The sequence below is a fragment of the Oryzias melastigma genome, linkage group LG6, assembly GCF_002922805.2.
Source record: "Oryzias melastigma strain HK-1 linkage group LG6, ASM292280v2, whole genome shotgun sequence".
NCBI lineage: Eukaryota > Metazoa > Chordata > Actinopteri > Beloniformes > Adrianichthyidae > Oryzias > Oryzias melastigma.
In genome coordinates this window covers 15,037,981-15,061,696 of record NC_050517.1, presented here as the reverse complement: position 1 = coordinate 15,061,696, position 23,716 = coordinate 15,037,981, and the positions used below count along the sequence as shown (strand labels likewise).

The window sequence follows — 23,716 nt, the reverse complement described above, 5'->3', positions numbered from 1 at the left end:
AGCAACCACACTGATTTACCTCACATTTATGTCATGTGCCCACACAGGGTTTGAAGCTGCTGCTGTCAAAAAAGAAAAAGGGCACATCACAGCGAAGCATCAAAGAGGCTCTTACCTCTGTAAATTATAAATAACGTTAAATGTAGTCAGCTGGTTTGTTTGGGAGAAATAATGTAACTGGCAGGCAGAGTCGTGTTATCTTTAGCATGTTGGTGGCAAGGGGACTCGTGATTTCCCAGTCGCATTTACAGCTATTTTTAACTCACGCTGCTATGAAATAGATTCTACAGTTTGAGCGTGGATGAAAAAAAAATTCACTTTGCTTCTATTTGTAACTCACGGTAACAGGTTTGTGTAACTGATGATGCGGCGCAGACTGCAGGAGTGATGCAATTATCTATGTTGGGATTCTTTTTTTTTTTTTTTTTAATTTTAATCTGCGCCTCAGAGAAAAAATGCAAAGTGGAGAGGGGAGGAAAACGAAGGATGCTTTACCGTGGTTTTTTCCAAGCAATGCAGCAGGTGATGATGTTGGCTCTCAAATGGAGGGCTTGCCGCCTTCCCCACCAGAGCTTTTCCCGCCTCCTTGGAGGCCTTGAAAGACACAAAGTTAAAACAGACAAAGACAAGAAGAAAGCAGCAGTGTAGTTGAACAGGTTCAGACTCCAAAAAATAAAAAAAAAAAGAAGAAGAAAACAATCTCAGGCAACAGCTAGTAGCTGGGTGATGTGGTGGAGAGTAGCAAAGCTCTGAGTTGAAATGCTGATCTGTAGCACAGCAGCCAATCTACTGAACCTAGTGAGATGGGGATGTTTTAAAGATGCATGGAGGCTGTGGCTGACTGCGTGTTTGACCGGTAGAAGTTTACTGTTTTGACAAAAGGGGGAACAAAAAGAAATAAAGAAAGTATTCAAATCGAGCTGAGTTCATCTCAGTGCAACAGCAGGGGCACACCTGGACAGAGTTCGAATAAGATTGGACCAAACACGGACGGAAACGACACAACACACCCCAACATTCACACTGAAGCTCTGCACGGCTCTCGGATGGAGAGGGTCTAGTTTTAGTCTGCACTACTGCCCGGATGCTCTAGAAAACCACACACAGAAAACCACACAGCAGATCAAACACTGAGTTTAGAGGAGATGCAGGCTGAGCAGACAGCCTCCGTGGGCGACCCACTCTCCAGAAAGTTCCCTCGTTCCCCTCCAAACCCTGTTGGACAGACATGCAGAGCTTGGGCATGAGTCAGTGTGACTGTAATGGTCGTGTTCCACCAGAAGGCAAGTGTGCCGTCCTGGCTCTCCTGCTGTATGGACGGAGAGAGTGTGTCGATGCTGCAGCTGAGAGGTATGATGTAGGAGGACGATCACACTGAACTGGAAGCACTGGAATGACAGCAGCCCCTGCATCGCCAAACTCGCCCGCCCCATCCCGCCTCCCGTGGTGGCATGGTCCCCCGAGCAGTGCGGCATGCAAGCATCGGCGAGACCCAGGTCAGTCTGCAAACCCCACCCACCCATCCCAAGCCGCTGCTCAGCCCCGTTACCTCCTCCAGCGAGTCGATCAGGAGCCCATTTTGTTTGAAGCGCATATAGGCATTAGTGCCTCGAATCTTCGCTGCACGGATTCTAGCGAGGCGAGTTTTCTGTTTGAACAAACAGACCTCTGTTTTAGCCGCTTTGACTCTCACACTAATTGGCTCTCTCTGGTAGCCACAGCATTTCATGAGAAAGGAGCTATGTTTAAATCTACAAATTAGTAAGAAAAAAAATCTGTCTTGGCAAACAGTTTAGAAAAAAAGGCACATTCTGCAGTTGAAAAGCTGCTGACACAATTCTAGAAAGATCAAGTTGGTTTTTTTTTCCCCGCTGAAAGATTTTCAAGCAAGTTTGAGCCCACACAGTACACACAGACACACAAAGACAATAAAGGATTAATATTAAAGTTGTTTTGCTCTGTCACCCTGAACGGCGTGGATAAGACAGGGACATGGGGGGAAAAAAAGGGCAAAGACAAGCAAAATGAAGATAGTAGGGGGGGTCAGTACCCTCTGGGCTCGTCGCTTTTCCGCCCGCTGGCTCTGGTGGTAGATTCGGCTGAAGTTTGATACGATGACAGGAACAGGCAGGGCGATGACCAGCACCCCGCTCAGAGAGCATATGGACCCAAACACCTTCCCCACAATTGTTTTTGGCACCATGTCGCCATACCTGAAACACAGATAAGAGGGAGCACACTGAGTAAGTAAATGAGAAAAAATAAGTAAAGCAATGGATGCTAAGTAAGCTGTTGTGTTCTATTTTTAACCGTCTTGAAATAGTCCCGCCAACCCAGGAACGTTTCACAACTTCAAATAAGAAGTCACACATTTGAAGAGGGCGAGGAATAAATAGGACTTCTCTGAAGACGCCGCTTCTTGGCCTACTTTCTGCATTCAATAGGACGCCTCTCGTTTAAAACGCCGCTTTGTACATAATTACACACCTGCTGGCAGCGCCTAATGCTTTCACGTCAATGACCAAGTGTGCTACACATCCTCTGTGACCTCTCTTAGCCCAGCAGCTTCATATAAAAAAAGATGCAGGGAGCAGAGATGCTGAACCCCGGAGACATCGGTGAATATCACAGGCCTCAGCAGCAGCAGCAGCCACCGGTGAGTTTTGGCCTTTCCTTTGCATTAAAAATAGATTTTAGTGCAGATCTCAGAACTAAAACCATGAAGGATAAAAAAAAAGACAAAAGCTCTTTGGAAATTGCACATAACACTAATCGTCTTGGCACAATCAGGCTGCATTCAATATAGCAGACATGTCAGACGGGACCAAGTCATCCCATCACATTAACGAGTCTGTCCTCTGTCAGAAAGTCAGACGTGTTTGTGCTCAAGGTGATGCAGAAGCTCATCCCGACCTCGTTCTTTTCCCGTGCCACTCGAAAGACAATGCAATCAGGAGCACAAAGCCGAGCATTTGGCGGCAGAAAGACCGGAGGCTCGCTGTCATCAAGCATCATTACACAAAACCCAGATTCCTCAAAAATATGATCAGGCAAAAAGAAAAAAAAACTCCTGGGTAAATCCCTCCGTGAGTTGACCAGCAGTTTGCAGGACTGGAGGTTTGGGGAGATGAACGATGGAGATCCTAATGCGCAAATGACCCGAGACGACCATTACCTTCTGGGAGGAAGATGAATGCAGGTAGGAAGGGACATCAGCACTGCTCAGTGTCTGTGACAGCGGCGCATCTCTCAAGTGAGGCAGGGTAATGTGAATGTATCGCTACACGGGAGGTTGACTGTTTCATAAATGAAGTTGTCTAATGCCCACAGCCGCCTGTTTGACTCATTAGCTTCAGGTTTCGTCGCAGTGGGCCCAGCAGCCCCGCGCTTCCACACAGCTTGGGCGGGAAGATGTAAAAGTGGACATTTTAATATCACGCTTGATGAGGCTTCATGTACAACAGTTTGCTTTCGAGCTGACTAATTTTCACACAGATGTCATTAGTATCCCTTTCCCTTCACAGGTCACGTCGTTTTTCCTGTGTAATCACTGACAGGGGCTGACAGCAGGTGTCAAATTACAGATGCCGGCGGACGGCGTTTCCTTGCAGGAACGCTACAGGCCACATATGTTTGGGTTTTTTTCTTTCCCAGTGTGAGGCGTGGCGTGTATTTCAGCCCCTCTGAGCGAGCATCATCCTTTGAAAGCGAAGCAGGTGAAAAAGGGAAGCAAGTGCACTCAAGAGAGAAGCACTAACAGTGATGGATCGTTCGTAAGTGGGAGGCTGAGGTACACAAAGCTGTGCATGCCGGATGATGGCAGAGGTAGGAATTAACGGCAGCGACGGATTAAAGTAATGTTCCTGTTTTGTTCTTGACTGCCAGGTATCCACGTTTGGTAGACGAGGCGAGCGAGACACCGGAAGATGGATGGCCAGATCCTTATCCTCACCGCAGAGGTGGAAGGGGAATGTCGCTTTGACTGAGTATCCACTCCCCACTTCCACCCACTTGAAACCATCCTGCCTTCTCACCAGTCTCGGAAACAGTGCATTGTGTATGATTGTCCTGCAGCGAGGTGACAGCACTGCAGATGAAGCCACTGAGAGGAGCCAAGCTGCAGACGTGGTGGGAGAAATGTCAGACGAAAGGGAATATTTGAATTACGAAAGCGGGGAATCAAAGTCCCCGCCCGGCCGGGATAATAGACCAATCAAACATTCATGAGAGCCTGTATCAACCTGTGTGGCGGGGCCGCTGCCTCTGACCTCCATCATGGTGGGGGGGTGCTCTGGGACACATTTCCGTGCATGACCTCACTGCTCACAGCTGAAACCAGAGACCTCACATTCATTCTGACTATTTCTGCCTGTTTGTGTGTGAAAAAGCATTTAATTTGACATCTATTTAAACCAATCCCACATCCTAAAGAAAACAATCTTGTTCCTTGATTATCTTCCAGAACCCTGCGTCTGAAATCTGACTGCCATCTGGTTAGTGGGAAGTGGAGAAAAAAAAGAGATATGGATGATTGTGTAGACACGTCATTTGTTTATTTCTCTGCTCCAAGATGCAGTAAGTGGCTTTTTTTTTTTTTACTTCAACAACCCGACAAAAATGAAATGAGATTTCCTGAAGTAAAATGAGCTTAAACTGTAGATCCTGGCTGCTCACTTCTAATTTGCTGCTGCTTACACATAAAGTGCTCGTTGTCAGTAAATGCATAGCAAGTCACAGCTACTCCCATTTCAGATAAAAGCGGTTTAAAGCAAGTCCTGCTGTCCCACCACGCACATTCCAGTTGTGATCATTGCGGCAGCTTAGCAATGCTGACAAAAGGATTGTGGCTGATCTTTCTGCTGAGAGGGTTTTGTCAGGAGCATTAAAATCCAATCATCCTGTGGCACCTCTGTCATACTTCCAGCTCCCACCTCTCCGGTTTTAATGTGTCACCAACTCACTTCCAGCAGAGGAGACTGTCAAGTGCATCAACAGGAGCAAAGGAAACGGCTATCATGCAGGAGTGCAGGGGCCAGGGTAAAAACGCATTTCACCAGAAACAACTGCCTAATTGAAAATGCAATATTTCTAAAAGAAAAGAAACGTTTCCTGCCTAGGAGTTCAATGAGCACAACGGTGTCTGGTGATATATCAGTGTCACTTTGTGGAAATCGTAAAGTGAGGGAGGAGGAAAAATCAAATTAAGAGTGACCTCTAAGGAGGAGCCTGGACTGTCTTCACACTGGGGCTCAGATGCTGCTCACATTTGTTTGACTGGTTGCTTAAAGATCCTCCGATCATCTTTTGGTCTACTTTAAAAGCCTTACCGGTAATTTTTTAAAATGATAATTGTGTCGTTTTAAGCAAAAATAAAAATAATCTGTGTCATCTTCACCCTTTAACTACTCTAAAAAAAATTATATATATTAAAAAAGTATTTTTCCCTGCTATTTTCCCCTAAAGGGACATCGAAGTATATATATAAAAACATTTGAAGTGAAATTTAATTTTTACTAAAAATACAAAGGGTTTCTGTAAAAGTTATTTTCTGTTGTGCACTACTTATTATCCAGACATTTTGTTTTTAACTTCAATTTTTAGAAGTAAAAGTGTTACGGTTAGTATCTGGTGCGCACCAGTTAGTAACCAGAAAAATATATGTATTCTTTTTGCCTCAATTTTTTGAAAAATATTTTCTTTCACTTCTTTTTTATCCTCAACGTCCCTTTGATTCAATTCAATTCAATTTTATTTATATAGCCCAAACAAAAAAAAAAAGAAAAAAAATGCCTCATGGGGCATTTAGGGCCTCCATACCTTGGGGAGTAACACACACAATCAATATTTTTAAAAACTTGTTTTCTAAATGTGCCCCACCATTTGGCTGAGGAGGCAGTTAAAGGGTTAAGGACATAGTTTCTGCAGAGCGGCTGGAGTTTATCACAAATTTGCCTCTGAGTTGAGGGCTGGATCATTTAAGCGGAGCAATCCTGCCCCCCTTTCTCTCCCCATTGCTGTTAACCTCTCATGATTGGTGCAACTAAAATAGTGAGTAACACTGAATGGACAGTTCAGAGCCAGATGCCAGCTCAGACGAGGAAACTGAAGACGTACACGGATCTATTTGTCTGCAAGTGGATGCATCAGAATGGAGCAGAATAGGAATCTTGTGGCCTATCCGGCGTATTTTCTACATCACAACTACAATCTTTTCAAAAGCAATTTTTTCATCTTCTTCTGATTCAACATGATTTGAAAAAACAAATACTTAAAAATGCAATTTTAAGACTTCGAACAAGCCAGAACAAGCTCACTCATGACTAATTCCTCTTAAAACGTGACCCAGACTGACTCGGACTAATCACTGTCAAGGGGTGGCAAACGGTTACAATATGGTGGTAGAGGTATCAGAAAGTGATGGTGAAGATGCTGGGCTGATTTTGTGAGGGCTGGAGGTAAGGCATTTCCTTTGAGAGACCTCAACACTTGTTATGTCTAGTTCCTATTTATACTGTCAATGGTCCAGGGTCACTGTACACCATTGGCTGTATATAGAGAACTGGACTTAGTGACCCCGCTCATCTTGCATTCCAAATAAAAGTACCTGCTGGCTTCAAGAAGCCAAAATCCTATAGACTTCTTTCGACGAATAAATAAATCGCTATGTTTCAGAATAACTCATTTTTTTTCTTGATATTTTTTATTTATTTATAGTTATTCATCTTATAAACCAACCAATCAAAAGCCGTATTGCCTCAAAAATTTGATTGACAGATTCTCCCAAGCCTGCTTTCAATGGAAGGGGTGTGGACTTCGAACAAGTCATAGAAGATGTTGTTTTTCTAAGCCAACAGTAGTTGCCATAGAAACGTTGACTCGGACCGACTCGGACCAATCCCCTTTGTTTGGCTCCAAGATGGCAACGTCTGTATCGTGGAAAGATGGCGACTGAATTGGCTTCATTTCGCTGGAGCTGGAGGTAAGTCATTTTATATGGTGACGTCACACCTCCTCTGTCCAGTTCTCTTTATACAGCCAATGTTCTGCACCAATGGTTCCATTCAAAACTGCTTTACAGAAACTATGTCCTAGAAAACGACACGTTTTTTTGATTTTGGTTGAAATTGTCATTGCATTAATTTTTAAATGACACCAAAAGTGATCTTTATGTTTTTTAGTTAAATATATAACTATATCGATATATATTCACAATAAACACGGTACAAATATTAATATGATTATTATTATTTTTTTATGCCTTTGCTGCTCTCTAAATCCATAAACGTAAGGGACCTCTCAGTCAATCCATCATGGCAGAGACACAAAATCTCACTTTCATCCGTCTTTTTTGGACCACACCACTTTGATTTTTTTGATGAGAGGCAGTGGAATGGAGCTAGTTTAATTAAAACATGAACTATTTTGATTAATCAGCTGATTAGAATGAAGATGAATTGAGGACCCTGTCCTATCTCATGCACCATCTATGCGTGTTGCTTCACGGCAGTAATTACAAAGAGCCGGCAAATTTGCTACTCTGGATCTCAAATTTATTTTCATCTCACTTTATTATTTTTTGCATCAATTTGATTTACTTTCAACCTCCCTTTGTGTTCATTTAACACTTTATTGTATAATTTTAGAGTTTGTTGGGTCACATAGCTTTAACTTACAAGGCGATTTTCTTCTAAAATGAAGGACTCATAACCAGTTGGATTCCTTTAAGCATTTTTTTTTTCTATTTTAGAAAGAATTGAGCAATAAATTCTCCCCTATATCGAGCGTCCCCAACCTGTCCTTGATAATTCTGTGAATGCATGGTTTTCCTCTTGACCTTCACCGGCCAACCCACTGCACACGCCTCCCTATCATGCTTCCTGAGGTAATTTTCCAGCTCTCTTTCACAGCTCAGTGGCTTCTGCAGTGAAGACGGGCCCCCACCCTCCATCAAAACCGCCAGACAAAAACCTGTCAAATATTCGGAAACTTGGATGCTGCAGTCGACTGTACATGAAGTTAAAAAGCTTTGAAAACTCAGCGGGAAGTGGCGGATAATGAAAGTAGTGGGAAGTACTTTCTTATGACTAGATGTAGCTGCTGCAGAAGATCAAAGCATGTCAGATTGGACTTAACATTAACAAATTTTATAGTACAAACTTAACAAAGACAGTTTTCTGTCCAGTTAGGAAAAAGTCTCATTTTTTTACAAGTCATGACAAAGAGCAAATGGAGCATTGCTGCACAACAATCCAATTCCCTGTACCTTCTCCACAAGGCTGAGAGAGCACGGTATTCATCCTTGCTGACAGTTAAATAATAGATGTAGCAAAAAAAAAAAGTAATTTTCCCTCAGAACTCCATCATGGTATGAACTATGAATTCAGAATTTAAAGGAAATGGATTATACATCCTGTACATGCCGCAGAGGGACACAAACATGAGTGACAAGGAAAAAAAAGGTCTAAATTCTCTGCGGTTGTATGTTTCTGAAGATTTACGGAGAGCAACAGTCGGCGTTGTGAGGATGATTTTGTCATGCTAAGAGCAGTCATAAAAAATTTATTTTGAAAAAATATGAAACACAAAGGCGAAGAAAAAGCAGGGAGCCATTCTGACCATCGACTCCGAGCAGAGAAATTCACGCACAACTGCTGTAAATAAACAAGAATGAATGATTGGAGCTCAATGAGGTAAAACCTCTATTTTTCACTATTACTGTACCAAATCTGCTCTATATCAACAGCATGTTAAAATATTCAACACATTCTCTATTTATCTGCCCCTACTGTGAAAATACAGTAAGAGACTGCACATAAAAAGTCTGTGTAACTCCAGCATCTCTGTCTGGAGGCAGCCTGCAACAATTTTTCAATGCAGTGGTCCAGCTACAGCATGAAGCACTGCAGTGCTGGGAGATATGCTACCAGATTTCCAGAATCTGAAATGCATTAAATGAAAATGATCCTGCACCACATTCTTAGATGGAGGACAAGAGTTCAACATCCCAAAACAAGGTCTGTGTAGAGGCTGGACACCAAGGACTGATGGGATTAGGAGTATGATAGGATGCTGTTCCTCAGATATAAATCATTATAAAAAAAAAACTGGGTGGGGAATCCCAAAGGCGGAGGGATTAGCCTGCTAGATTTTCGCTGCAGGTGATAAGAGAGAGAAGGAGACGCTGGCACGACTACACAACATAATGGAGAGATGGGAGAGTGGCGATAGGATGGAGCCACAGGGCCGCTCCGCCCGCTGGAAGGCAGGAGGCAGGGAGAGCAGGGCGCTGGAGTATGAGTAACTGCGAACAATAGCTAGAGGGAAGGACAACCTTGAGATAGGTGAGCTTCTCCGTCTCCGAGGATGAAAACACATGTTTATCTCCCTCCCCGCCCTTTGAATTTTTACAACCAGGTTGTCATCCGTTGGCGGCAGATTCGCAAAAACGGATAGGTGGATTTGAAATTTTGGATTTAAGCTTGAGCAAAAAAAAAAAAAAAAGCCACACAGTGTGTGCAAGTTCACGGCGGTGCATATAAATGAAACGGAGATGAAGACTTTGTGGTGCGGCACTGTCGATGAAACTTTGATCTCCTAGCTTAGCGCTCACTGAGAAGTCTTAGAACCCACACTGACTCAATAAAGACCGGTGAAATGACTTTCTTTTAGCCATGGAGATACAGATAGACCATATAAAATAATCCTCCATGTATAGTTCTGGCAAAGGCACCTCAGCGCTCACTCAAATATCAAACATGTATTCCCTCAGCTCTTCAAATCCCAGCTTAACCCTAACCCTGCAAAAACCAGACGGCTAGTTATCACCGTGGCGTTGACATTAGCATGCACGCCCTCTCTCATTTGGGAGATCTTCTTAAGAGTCAGGGATGATAAAAAAGCCTTTCCTCTCTAGCGCTCTTCCGTTCCTGACTTTGACTCACCCTTCGTCTGCCTGGACCTGCCTGCCTCTGACTATGAGCTGGAGATGAAACGCTTCATTCTCCTTTTTTTTTTCCTTCTTTTTCTATTATCATGCGGCGCTAGCACAGCCCTGCTTGACATTTTTCTTTTCTTCGGCTCCCATCCAGACTCTCGAGCTACACATGCTGACACTCGGGATACAACTGCTGTCCTATGCAAAAAACAAAAAAAAAAAATCAAGGGAAAAACACCTTTTTTTTAATTCAGCTTCTTGTCATCATCGTGTCTGAAAGATATTCACAAGGGTTCTCAATTTTAATTACCGGATGAGTGATACATTATTAGGAAATTTTTCCAGTGTCAAGTGTCTCGGTGAACTCGGTTAATAGCACATTGACCTGCGAAGAGGATGAAAAATCATCAGGGAGTTAATAAAAAAACAAAAAAAAAGTGTACAAAAATGATTCAAATGTTGCTCAGCACCCAACATGCCATTCCATGTTTAGATTCCTGCCCATCTTCCTTACATGAACTCAGGAAGCGGAAGCTAAAAATACATTCCCACAACATCGTTATAATACTCTGATAATGCAATTACACTGCTTCGTTGTCTGAATACGGCCGGGCAGAGGAACATGAAAGAGGGACCGGAGGCTTGAAAGGGTGCCGAGGCTTCGGATTATACTGGAACACGATAACGAAATAAAATCATCAGACACTCAAGCGATTATGCTAATGAAGTCATTATGTATTCATCATAGGTTAATCGGCATGCGGCCGAGAGAGCGGTGACATTTTCTTTGATTTAGCAGGAATCAACCTGCCTCACCGAACAAGGTGAGAACACATATATTTTTTAAAGTTACAGAAAAGTAATTTGCCTTATATCTCGCTTTTTGAATAGTAAGTAAAACACTAATTATAGGTAATGAAGTTATGCAAATATAATCCCCTCTGATGCTCAACTATTACTGAACAGTTCAAGGTCAATCGTGCGACTGTTGCTGTCTGGAAAAGAGGGAAAATGTGAAAGGTCCTGTGGATTAGTGGCTCTGTGCTGGTAGGAGGAACCGGTCCAGGAGCCTCATCACACTGACAGCAGATTAGTGCTCTGCAGTGCCGGAGCAGACGGTGCAAGATTAACTTTGATGTGCGATTCTGCACAGAGCAGCCTCTGGATATCAGCTTCCTCAACCAAATGGCCCTTTAACTCTGAGTTTGCAGTTTGTGCATTCATGAGCTACAGTATCTGTGAATCCTACAGTCTGATTTACAGCATCTGCGTCTGTGTAATACCACACCTACCATAAAGTCCTATTTACACCATTTTTTTTACTGTAGTGTTCCACTTGTGTCTGTTACTCATTTGTAAATCTATTTTTAATGCTCAACAGCTTCTTAGATAAACATCAGCTTCTCCGTGATGCGAGGCTGGACTTAAATATCTCTCCTAAAGACAGCTGCACAACGCTTCCTGCTGATCTTGAGGACTTTTATTAAGTACGACCCGAGATTATGTCACAGCGTTGTCATCAGGGTTATCTGCACTCTGGCTGAAAGACTTCACACTTGGAAGATAAAGCCTTTGAATGTCAAGTTTGAAAAGAAGCTGGAATTTACCAGAGAGGGATTAATGAAAGAGGCTTTCAAGTTGAGTCTTCCAGATTGGTAAATTGGAAAAATTTGATCACTTTTACTTCTTTTAGAAACCTGTTTTTTAAAAGAAAAAAAAACTCTTCACATTATGGGTGACCCTATAATCTCTTAACCATTAAAATAAAACTAAATGTCAAACGACCCTGCTGCAGACTGGCGACCCTGTTACCCAACAGTAGCTGGGCTGACTCCTGCAGACCCCGAAAGTGATTCAGTAGATGGATGTATATGTCAAACATTTTAAAATATCATCTTAACAGGAAGGAAGTGCAGGTCCTGAACTTCACAGCCAACTGACAACACATTCATAAAGCAGATACATGAACTGTACTCAACTGTTCATTTTTATGCCAAGACTCAGTCTGGAGTTTAAAACTTAAAAATAAAAAAACATGGTGCAGTCAGTGTGAGAAACCACAGGTTCATGTCCTTGGACTCCTCATGTGTCCATGTGAACTTGACAGTTATCTGGGAGCCTCGGAGCGATGCACAAAAAAAAATGCAGAGATTAATAGCAGCAATTCTTTTGGCAAACACAAGCTATTAATCAAGTCATTTTTAATACCTAGCATTACTTATTGAACTGCTTTCTGGTGAGGTTTAAGGGCCCCACAGTTAGATTAGATCTAAGGAGTGTAACAATTAATCAACGTAATAGATTAATCGATTTCTATTCCTACGATTCCTAAAATTTTTCAGTTATAAATCAGTTATATTTATTGGAAAATATCATTTGGATTGAGGAATGATAGGTTTATTTTACTAGAACATAAAAACAACAACCAAGTGCCATCACAAAAAACAAGACACAAAAGATGGCAGAAAATAAATGATCATCAATGTGTGGAAAAGACATGAAAAGACATGTGACCATACAGTGATGTTGTAATATTGTTCCGTTTGTATTATTTTGATGTAGAAAAACAACAGTGGACTGAACTTTATGAAACTACAATGGGAATGGGAATGAATTTGACATTGATTCATCTTTACTTGTTATTTTTGTTCACAAATTCAATTTGCACTTGACTATTTTGCAAGAAATACAATGAATCTGTAAAACTTCACCTGTTCAGTACCAGGTATTTATCTATGAGTCACACTGGTGGAATTTTTGGCTATAGATGTCCTGGATTGATTTTAGGTCAGTGAATCGGATCATTCAGAATGAATCAATATCAACTATGAAACGGATCAGCAAACACAAATTATGATATGAATCGAATTGTTGTTAAAAATGAACTATTACACCACTAGAAATGGAATTTACCTCAGTGAACAGCTTCTGCTGGACTAAAACATTTATCCTCACTGTTTCTGATCATGTATTTTTCAGATAAATATTGCCTGAATTTGGATGAAATTTCATATTTGTTTGTTTTTTCTTTTGGCTTCTCTCTTCAGGGGTCACCAAAGTGAATCACCCACAATTTGCACACATAATTTGGCTTCAGTACCTGTCCCTCCTGACCCAACCCTCTCATTTTATCCAGGCTAGGAAGGCACAATGGGACACTGCAGAGTGGATTTCAGTGACTTACAGCACCTGGAAGTCAGAGTCAATCTCCCATCAAAATACTAACCAGTCTGAATCCTGATTCGCAATGGCTTCTAAGATGAAAAGGGCAGAGGACCTGTGCAGAGTGGCTCGGTCATACGTGAAAGCAAATAAATACATCAATAGATCATTTTTAGCCTTTCTGCTCAGTATTTTTCGCTTGGGATTCGCTACATCTAATGCTCGCTGTTAGAAACAATTCTTTGTGTTTAATAGACTAAACAGAGCAAAAGTCTGACAAATAAACCCTTAATTGCTTTTTGAAATAAAACCAGAACCAAAAACTTCATAACACTGCTTTACTTTTAAGAAATATTGATGTACTTCTGAAAGCGTTTACTGCCACTTTACATGACAAATACCTTGAATTTCATCTCATTCTATTAATAAACACTTTCCTCAACCACTTAAGCCTCTAAATATGGTTTGGTGTTCCTTAAGCAGCAAGACACCCCCATATTATTAAGCTCCCACCACCATGCTTCATCAAAGGAAAGTGCTTTTCTTGGCTTCAGTGGTCTGTAATACAAAAATCCCATTTGTGTTTCCAAAGGTACGTTCAACAGCCACTTTAACAGTAGGAACATTTTTTTAATGGTGAGCTGATCTTTGGATGTCTCTCCTCGGTGTTTCACTAGAAATTCAACTGCAAAATGGTTTGGTGGACACTTTCACACTAGATGCATTTCTTTGACTATACAACACATTCTCGCCCCCAACTTGTAGCGTATTGACGTTTGTTGAAGGACCCTTCCCCGTCAAAAAGTGACGTTTTAGGTGTCCTTAAGTCGTAGTTTTTTGAAGTGCTGGCTGTTGGGCAGCAAGGCGAGTTTATTTGTATAACACATTTTATGTACAGAGACAATTCAAAGTGCTTTACATCAAACATTAAAAGAAACAAGAAAAATAGTAAAGGTGTGATCATTAAATCACGGGCCCCAACCTTCGGACCACAAACTGGAACTGGTCCAGTATCAGGACGGAGAGCACACCAGTACCCTAACCCAGTACTGGTACCCTAACCCGATACTGGTTCGCATTTGGTACCATGTTCGGACCTGGTTTGCATCAGCTACTGCACCTGTTTCTGCGTCCGATGCAAGGTTAGGTTACAGGTTTTGGAGTAGGCTACTGGTACCGGCCGGTACTTCGTCCCAAGGGTTGCAGACAATTCATTTTACAAATGGCCAGCACATCAAAAAATGATGAGTTGAGGAATTCTAAAACTTTAAAAAGGGACGAGTGACTCTGATCAAATCTGTAACTTATTTAAACATCCCATTGCTTCTCTCAGGGTTTGAGAAGTCCTTAGAAAAGTCTGTTTTGCAAAAGTTGTATAAAATGAAACATCAAATCCAGAAAATGAGAAATAATCTTTCTCTTTGAGGCAGCTTGGGTTTTCAAGATATTCTCAAGATGTTCTCAGATATATTTTCTAAGTTTTAAAGTAATGCTTCTTCCTATGAGATACCTTGCTGTATATTAAAAAGGTCAATTATAGTGTGATTGTACAGTACAAGAGCAGATGTGGTTTTCTAATAAAAAAAAACAAAACAGGGAAATCTAAACTTTCTGTTATTGAAGAGACTTAAATATTGATATCGCTAAATATCGGCTATCGGTCGCAGTTGTAAGGAAAAATATTGTTTATCAGTATTGATAAAAAAGAAAAAAAATACTTGCAATTCAGGGCCAAAACATTGGGATAAAAAAGCAGTAAAATTTTCATAATTATTATCCACCTAAAGTCTACACTCAACCAAACATCTAGCAGTTCTGTACATGGTGAGAAAATCCACAGAAGAAAGCCTCTGCCTGAGTACAAAAGAGTAACCTCCATGCTGTGATTCTGCACCGCCGCACTGCCCGTTCTCTCTCCAAACATGCAATTATTTCATTATTTGCTGCCACCATATAATGCGTGGTGAAGCAGGTCATTATAATTTGTGGTATTATTGTGAGATTACGCTGTGAAGGCTGCCCATGGATTAGTGGTTCAACAACCACTTTAGACTAATCAATTAACCTCTATTTAAGGAAAAATGTGTAAATCGGTGTTTGAAAAAAGCGAGACAAAATAAAAAATAAATAAATAAATAAACAGCAAGCAAAGCTTTTAAATTCAAGAAGAATTTAAAGCATAGCAAAAGTTTCAGGATGACTTATTCAGGGTGCAGACAACAATGAAAAACTTCCATGCTGTTTGAGGTAAAAGTACACAATGCTTTTGTCAGCTATCTGTTTCAAACAGCTGCATCTGTTTATAGGCTCTGAAAGTAGAAAGGCAGCCAGGCATTCAGGGGGTTACCATGGGTACATATAACCCCAAGAATATTTGCAACGCCAATGTACTGTATCATAAATGCCAAGAGACAGTCTTTGAAAGAAAGCGTCTTTTTTCCAGGGATGACAACTGCACGTTCAAGGCAACGTCTCAAAGTCTTACAGTGAAACTGGAGGGAATTTCAGAGACGTGGGGAAAAAAATGGACTTTTTCTGAACGTGTGGACTACAGCGGGAAGCAGAAACCCACAAGATTCAGATGTTGGGAAGCGGAATCTCCTGCAGCAGCTGTTGAGTGGCCCCCACGGAGCAAAAAGCTGCTGCCCCATTCACCTATGTCACGCCACTTCATGTGCATGGGGGCATCATTAGTTTCCCCATTTCACTCCACAAATCTTTTCCTGTCAAAAAAAAAAAGCCAAAGGAAAATAATAACTTCTGGCCACAGCCAGAACAACAACAACACAAAGAAAAGGTCATTTCATCCGTGAAAATTGGTCTCGTATCCACACAATCTATCAGACATCAAAGGCTTTAGTGCTGTGTCTGCTTTCACGGCAGGGGAGGCTAAGGCCTGAATTAAACTGACCCAGGGTCAGCGTACTTAATGACACAACTCCCATCATTTATAACTTCAACATCTTTGTCAGGGCGGAGGACAGGTCCGCTGATGAATAATGATGGGAAAACTTCTGAGGACGAGCAGGGTGAAGGCCCCCCACCCCAACCGCAACTTCAAGTGCGCCGCTAACTATTACGACTGAATGAAGGTTATTCTTTTTAATCACACTACAGCACGCCCCCTTCTTGCTACTGTCCCACAGGGTTGCTATATTTAAGCACTTTTTTCATTTCATTTTTTTTCCTTCTTTTTCCTCAGTCCTGGCTGATGGGGAGGCATCTGCTTTGTGCCCTTGAAGAATCAGACACCAAAGAGAAATATTTATATACAACATAGACGTGGGTTGAGTTGTGGAATTTTTATCACATTAGAATCCTTCTTTTTTGGACTTGAGTATTGAAAAAATAAATCAAATCACCAATTTGTAAGTTTTTTTTCCTCCTTTTATTTGTCTCCCTCATGAAGTAGGTTCTTGAACTCCACTTGAGCATCGCCTGTGTGTTTAAGAGAGGAAAAAGCGTAAAAACGTTTATTTCCCACTTTTCCCATTTCATTTGCCCACTTTCTAATTGGACTTCTCCATCTGTTGTGCAACCCAAGTTGTCTTCAGGGGCTGCTAGGACTAAACCATCCCATCAAACACATAAAACCAGCAGGGACACTCCTCCTGGAGTTGTGCCATACCAGGCATTGAAGAGAAAGTCTGTGTACAGTATTTGCTTGTGTGGAACTGATGTTATGTGGGCTTTAATCTATTTATTGAAGATACATAAAAAACCCGACAGTTTTAGTGACTGGAAGGCTTCCTAACAAATGTATTTCTTAAAACGCTATAGCACTGCTTGAAAAACATGGCTTTAGGCTGAGCCTTTATTTGTGAAAACTGTCTTTTATGCCATATGTCTGGACAATGTAGTCCTCCCAAGCAACATATTTTGGTACAATCCCTTCAAGGGAAAGATAGATAACAAAGATTGTTTTTTTTTTTTTTTAGGGAGCTTTCAATTCAGGAAAGTTTGGTTCATTTTGATCAACGGTTTCGCCATTTGATAAAGCTTGTAGGTGTGACGTAGAACCTTCAATCAGCAGGTCAAAAACTCCCTACTCTCTCCATTCTGATGCATCAACTTTTGCATAAATATATCCATGAACGTCTTTGATTTCCTCATCTGAGCTGACTTCTGGCTCAAAGCTGTACGGCAGAATAGCTCCAGTATTGCTTGCCATTTTGTTGTTGTAAGGCTGGAATTGTAAGCTAGCGGGAGAGCATGTAATAGATGGGTGGCGGGAAGAGGGGCGGCCCTTCTCTGCGCCAATGGTCCCATCCACAACTATGAGATGAATTTCTAATGAAACACTGCTGCTCTGCAGAAACTATGTCCTTGAAAACAACACAGGTTTTTTGATCTAGGATAAACATGGCACAATCCTAACTAAATGACCACTGGAAACGCTTTTACTATAGATCATAAAATGGTCAGAGTGGGAAATTTTTACTAAAAACTATCACTCTGTGGGTGAACATGAAGACACATTTTTTATTCACATTTAAGCCAATTGTGTCTAGTCATTTGAACTTAACAAAATGGTAACTTTAAATCTATCAATTTTAGGCAGTCTTTCATTTTGGTTGTTTAACTCATTTTTGGTGTTGAACTCCTTACATTGAAGTATATGAAGGCTTTGTAACTAGCTACATAGTGATTATGAGGTGAACTGACTTGGTTTTGATTACTTTAGTTCTCTTTGGGTGTATTCGGACTGGAAATTTCTGTTGGTCGAGACCACGTCTGCTTAATTTGGTCTGGATCGAGTCCTGAACCTTGCTGTTTAGTCTGTATTTAGACTGCCGTCAACTGATCTTTCCTGATCTGGACCAAAGCTTGTAAAAAAAACCCTTCATTCATCCATCTTCTGCTCATCCAAGGTAGAGTTGCAGGGGCAACAGTTTGAGCAAAGATGCCCAGACTTCCCTCATCCCGGCCACTTCCTCAGATCCTCTGGGAGGACCTCAAGGCGTTCTCACGCCACCAGAGAGACATTGTCTCTCCAGGGTGTCCTGGGTCTTCCCCGGGGCCACCACCCAGTGTAACCTACCCGGAGCACCTCTCCAGGGAGACGTTCAGGAGGCATCCGGACCAGATGCCAAAGCCACCTCAACTGGCTCCTCTCAATTTGGAGGAGAAGCGGCTCTAGTCCGAGCTCTCTCCAGTTGTATCTCTAAGGGAGCGCCCAGCCACCCTACGGAAGAAGCTCATGCAGTCGCTTATGTCCGGGATCTCGTTCTATTGGTCCTGACCCAGAGCTCATGACCATAGGTGAGTACTGAAGCGAAGATCGAGCGGTATATTGAGAGCTTTGACTTCTGGCTCAGCTCTCTCTTCACCACGGACCGGTGCAGCGACTGCATACTTGCGGATGCCACTCCAATCCGCCTGTCAATCTCACGCCTCAATCTACCCTCACTCATAAACAAGACCCTAAAATACTTAAACTCCTTCTCCTGGGGCAAGAGCATTCCACCCACCGAGAGAAGGCAAACTTCCTTTCTCCAGTTGAGAACCATGACCTCTGACTTAGCGGTGCTGACCCTTATACTAAACGCTTCACACTGCTGGAGGTCCTGGCTCGATGAAGTCATCAGGACAACATCATCTGCAAAGAGGAGAGATGAAATCCTGTGGTCACCAAACCAAACCCCCTTTGCCCCGAGGCTGCGCTTAAAAATTCTGTCCATAAAGACTATGAACAGAACCAGTGATAAAGGGCAGACCTGGTGGTCCACGATCAGGACAAAAACCAGACTGCTGTTCTTGGATCTGGGGCTCAGCTATCAGATGAACTCTCCTCTCCAGAACTCCCGCAAAGACAAAACCACGTGACTAAAAATCTTTATGGTCATTGGCCAGGAATTAGGAGGGTGGGGCAAATCAATGAGAGAAAGAATCATGGAAGTCATAGCTTTGCAGTCGTTGTCGTGATAGTTCACTCATTCGAACTTGATATTTCTCGGACCAATTTTAAACTTCTGTATCAACGTCAGGTTCAACACCTTTTACTGCTGCTTTGGTACGGTGGAGGCATGCTGCAAGGCGCTTACTGAGGGAACGGCTATGAAGGTAGACTAATAAGTGTTTATGACAAATAGATTGTTAAGAGAACAATGTAAAAAGTAATGTGTATCACGTTGTAATGATTCTGGTTTTAACCGACCACATTTCAATGAGTTGCTGTTGCATCACTGCTCAACATTTGTCCGGGGTTTGTGGTTGCTTCCCTCCTATTATGTTTACATCATGTAATAATCGGATACGGTGGTCGTTTTTGTTCAGTTGTTCAGCTACAAGCATGGAGTCTATTCCGACTGAGGAAACTCAGAGTGAACCAGAGCTCAGTCTGATTAGAAACTAACGGAGATCACTTCAAAAGATGGATCAGAGAGCAGTTCCTCCTGGGTCCACTATGTGTATTCAGACTGAAAATGTGTTCTCTATTATTTGAGGAAGTGAACTCTGGTTCACTTTAACGAACCATATGTGTCCAGTCTGAGAATATTCTTTAGAACCAGCTTTAAACAGAAAGCAAAAATGTTCAAGGACACAAAATTGAAGAGCTGCGGTTCACAGAAAGGTTACAGACTATCTCTTGGGTAAAGGTGAAGCACTGTGGAGGTGAAGGCGCTTAGGAACCACAAGACTAGTTATTTTTTGTCTTTGTACCCCTTATGGTCTGTGCTCATTTTAGACAATGTCACAGGTATTCAAGCCGCTGCTGTAACTGTGTCTGTTCAAGTGCAAGAAAAACCCAAATCTTGAACTATTTTAGTCTAAAATTATGTAAAATTAGCTTTCATAGCTGTCAAGAAATAATTATTATTACAATTTGTGCATGTTTCAGCATAGATTAATTTTCCAAAGCTTTCCTTTTTGGATGAATGAATGTACTGTCCCTGTGTCAGTGAGTGCCATTAAACAAAGCCGCCTGATATTTACTGTATGTGTGGTCAGAACACACTCCGACTCCATATTTAGCTCGCTGCTGAGAATGTAGGCTGCATAATTACATTTAATCTCCGTTCATGACAAATTAATGCTTGGGTAGCTTTTGCACAGCTGTACCTGCATTGTGATCTGTGTGCTGGTGATTTGTTGTGAAGGCTGTGTTTCTTTTAAGTTAAAACCATTCAATTATTTATTAGAATTGCTTAAATAGGGCTCAGTGAGGCTTGGATGCAGGTTGGAACAGGGCAAGCTGGAAGTTTTCCTTAGGAAAGTCAATGTCGTGTCCTCCAAAGTAATAGATCCAAGGTGTGTATGTGTGTGTGCACCTGTGTGATGTATAATCAGAAGTCCAGCAGCAGCATACAGCCTGCAGATAAGTAGACATACTGGATGCACTGAGGTGTGATTTGAGGCTGGCAGAACTGGCTGCTCGGGGAATGAATCTTTCCAGCAGGAGGCAGATCTGTCATTAACGGGTGGTATACTTTAATAAGAATTATTTCACAAGGTGACAATGTTGATGGGTGCCTAAAACACAGTGTCGGTGGTATTGACCTTCTGCCACTTGGATATTTAATAAATGTTTCACCTCTTCACTTCCTCCAAGATCCAAAGCAAGGAGAGTGGGAGTCTGAAAACCTGCACATTTTTGGGGGGGATTCTCTGCCAAAGTCTTGCTTGAGGTTGTTAATAATATGCAAAAATGTGTTCCTCGAGCTTGTCACTCTTTCCATCCCATTGACTGGGAGTTGAATACTCTAAAGCGAGCACTGGGATGTGTGACAGAGTATTTGTGGTGATGATTACAGCCCATTAACTTTGATGGATGCTGTTTGATGGGAAAAAAAAAACGCCGCTTTTCTGCCACCGTCGTGTGTATACAAAATCTCCGAAAGATTTGCTTTAGTGGATTTCAAGGTAGATTGATTTTTTTTTCTTTTCAAATCAAAATGACCATTTCTGGAGGTGAATAAGCAAACCGTTTGTACATTTTTGGTCTTCCTGGATGCTTGAATTCTGTGAAACTCCCCCTACGTTGCCGCGCTTCCCCAAGGGACAACACAGTCAGGAGCATCACACAGAGCTGCTTATGCAATCTGGAATGTAAGCAGCATGTTTAGGTAAGCAAGTACTCGCCTGTGCAGCAAATGAGGCTAAGCTTTGGTCTGAAACTGATTGTATTGACCTGTTTTATTAATGTTAAATGCCTGGACTTTTTTTTTTTCTCCCCGTTTAGCTCCCTTGCGTGCAGAAACCAAACTCATTCCATCTGCCTAGAGCTTCTGTGTAAAGATGAAATCATGTTTGCCAGAAATCAAACCTTTAAGCTCCTTCTCAGGGATTACAGACAATTGGCTGAAGGGAAATATGAAAACAATAATCACATATTTATGCTTTTTTTAGAAGGGGGGTTGGTTTCCTAAAATATGTAAAAACAGAATAAAAGTAAAAGACAATATAATACAATCCTGAGGATATCTGTGAGGTGACACCTGCAACAAGAGGAGATTCTTTAGATGGAAGCAGCTCTGATAACACCAGACAAGCTTATCAATCTACTGAGCAGACAATCTGGTTCTCACATCTCTGAATAATCTTATCCGTCTAAATGTCGCTTTCAAATTATTATCAGCTCATGCATTAAAAATGCACCAGCAAAATAAGATTTGCATATTTTATCAACAATTCCTACACGTCGGTTCTTTACTTTAGAAAAAGACGACAGCAATGCTTTGTTACAGAAAATTTGGCAGCTCCTTTTATGGAATTTTAAATGATTTGCATCTAAATATTTAAAGTGATAATGTTTGACTTTTATAAAATAAATGTTTGAGCAGTCGTTTGGGTGTGCAGAAGGCTTTACGTTTTGAGTAATTTATTCACTGCAACGCTGGAGCTCCAAATGTCACAGGTGACATCAGCTCAATAACATAGATGCTTTCTAACGGTGTTTTGACAAAAGTTCAGCAGGCTAATTAGTCTTTCAGTAAAATGGCAATCAACCTAAGAACATAATAATCTCATGTAATTAGGGATTTTTTTTTAAATATTATGTTACTAACATCTAAACGTTAACAGTGAACAAATGAGTGAATGTTTCCACAAATATCATTATGCACTTTCATGGTTTCCTTCACACTTTTTTGTTGGGTACAAATATCAACAATAGCGCAACTACTGACATTAAAACACATAAAAAGTCTTAAAAGCCTGAATTTGTGCAGGGTTCCTGTTCATTTTTAAATATTCACTCTCATGAAAATGGTATTTTTAATGTGTTTTTGTGGCTTTTTTCTCATATGTGAAGAAAATTAAACCTAAAATTGCATTTCTGTGTATTTCTTCTTTTTTTTTTTTTTAATTGTTGTGAATTAGGAGAAGACAAAAAAAAAAAAAAATCTTCTTCACCTTTCGGCACATCTCATCAGTTTTTTCTGAATCGCACAGGTGGTTTAGGCAGAGTTTTACACTGGATGCCCTTCCTGGCATAATTTTTATTTTTTCCGGGCTGGGGACCGGCACAGGGACAGGATGCTATCTGATTGGTCAGTTTATAACTTGAATTACCTGCAATTAAGAAAAATCCTTAAAAAATAGGAAGATGTTAAGAAAAAGGTATCAGAGCAAGAATAGTGTTTCTAATAAATATAATAGAATGTTGTAGGAATGGAACTTTAACTCTGATTTTTCTTTTTTTTTTAACATTCCTTTCTAACCTGACAGTTTTCTTCAATTAAGACCTAATCTGAAACTATAATTCCTGCTGGACCTTCATATTAGTTCATCACTAGTGGAGCATCCTGCCTTTTACCTTTTCTAATATAATCCTTGTGTTTGCAAAATTAAATAATAATGGCAAAACCCATCTATGTAAAGTAAATTGTCATAAACGTGTTAGCATCCTGAGAAGTACCTCAGACTTACAGTAAGTTTTTTAAAGTGCATGTGTGGATGGGAGGGGGCATTGGTTTATTTTTTTCTCTTTTGTATGTTATCTGTTTTAAATTGTAAAGCGTTTTGAGCTGTGATGCATGAAAAGTGCCTTTTTTCTACATACATTTTTAATTTTATTGAAATTTCTGTATTATTTTAGTCCCCCCACAAAATAAGGACAATTACCTATTAAGCTACAATCACACATAAAACTGGTACTGCGCGATGGGGAGGCATGAGCAGAATCCTCACATTTAGCTCGTATCAGTTTGCAAGTGCAGAGAACGGAAAATTCCTTTAAACCACGAGGATTAACCACCAAGACTCAGCTGTGATGACTGCAAACTGAAAGGAGGTGTGAACTCTGAGATGAATGACTTACAAGACTAACCTGATACAAAATACAAATAAATCTGTCTTCTTTCTTGAATCAGTTTTTTTTTTTTTGTTTTAACCAGTGTGGCGCGGTACACTGGTGTGCTATGAGAGATCATCAGAGATGCTATGAAAAATGATTCTATTTCACCTAATTAGTCTAGAAAACGTTCACCATCGAACAAAATAAAAGCTTTGAGTTCATCCAAACAGGTTCAGCCTTCAGTAGTGGGTAGAAACTATAAAAATCTTAAATAATTTTTAAAATGTATGTTTATTTAAGTCTTATTCAGGACACTTTGATAGGATGGGCTTTATATCCGAAACCCCTTGATCCCTAGAAATGCAAATATGCAACAATTGACT

General features: G+C 41.1%; 1 protein-coding gene across 2 annotated transcripts in view; it reads right to left on the bottom strand.

The window, feature by feature from the left end:
• LOC112152548 (potassium voltage-gated channel subfamily D member 2) overlaps window positions 1–23,716 on the bottom strand; it is a 48,597-nt gene that overhangs the window by 4,164 nt on the left and 20,717 nt on the right. Inside the window, exons 3-5 of one of the 2 annotated variants that reach the window (XM_024282201.2) lie at window positions 2,051–2,213; window positions 1,550–1,648; window positions 496–594 (exon numbers count right to left, since the gene is read on the bottom strand). In XM_024282201.2, the coding sequence (XP_024137969.1) occupies window positions 496–594; window positions 1,550–1,648; window positions 2,051–2,213 (361 nt within the window). The remainder of the gene's footprint in view (window positions 1–495; window positions 595–1,549; window positions 1,649–2,050; window positions 2,214–23,716) is intronic. The other variant, XM_024282202.2, reaches the window with a different exon arrangement.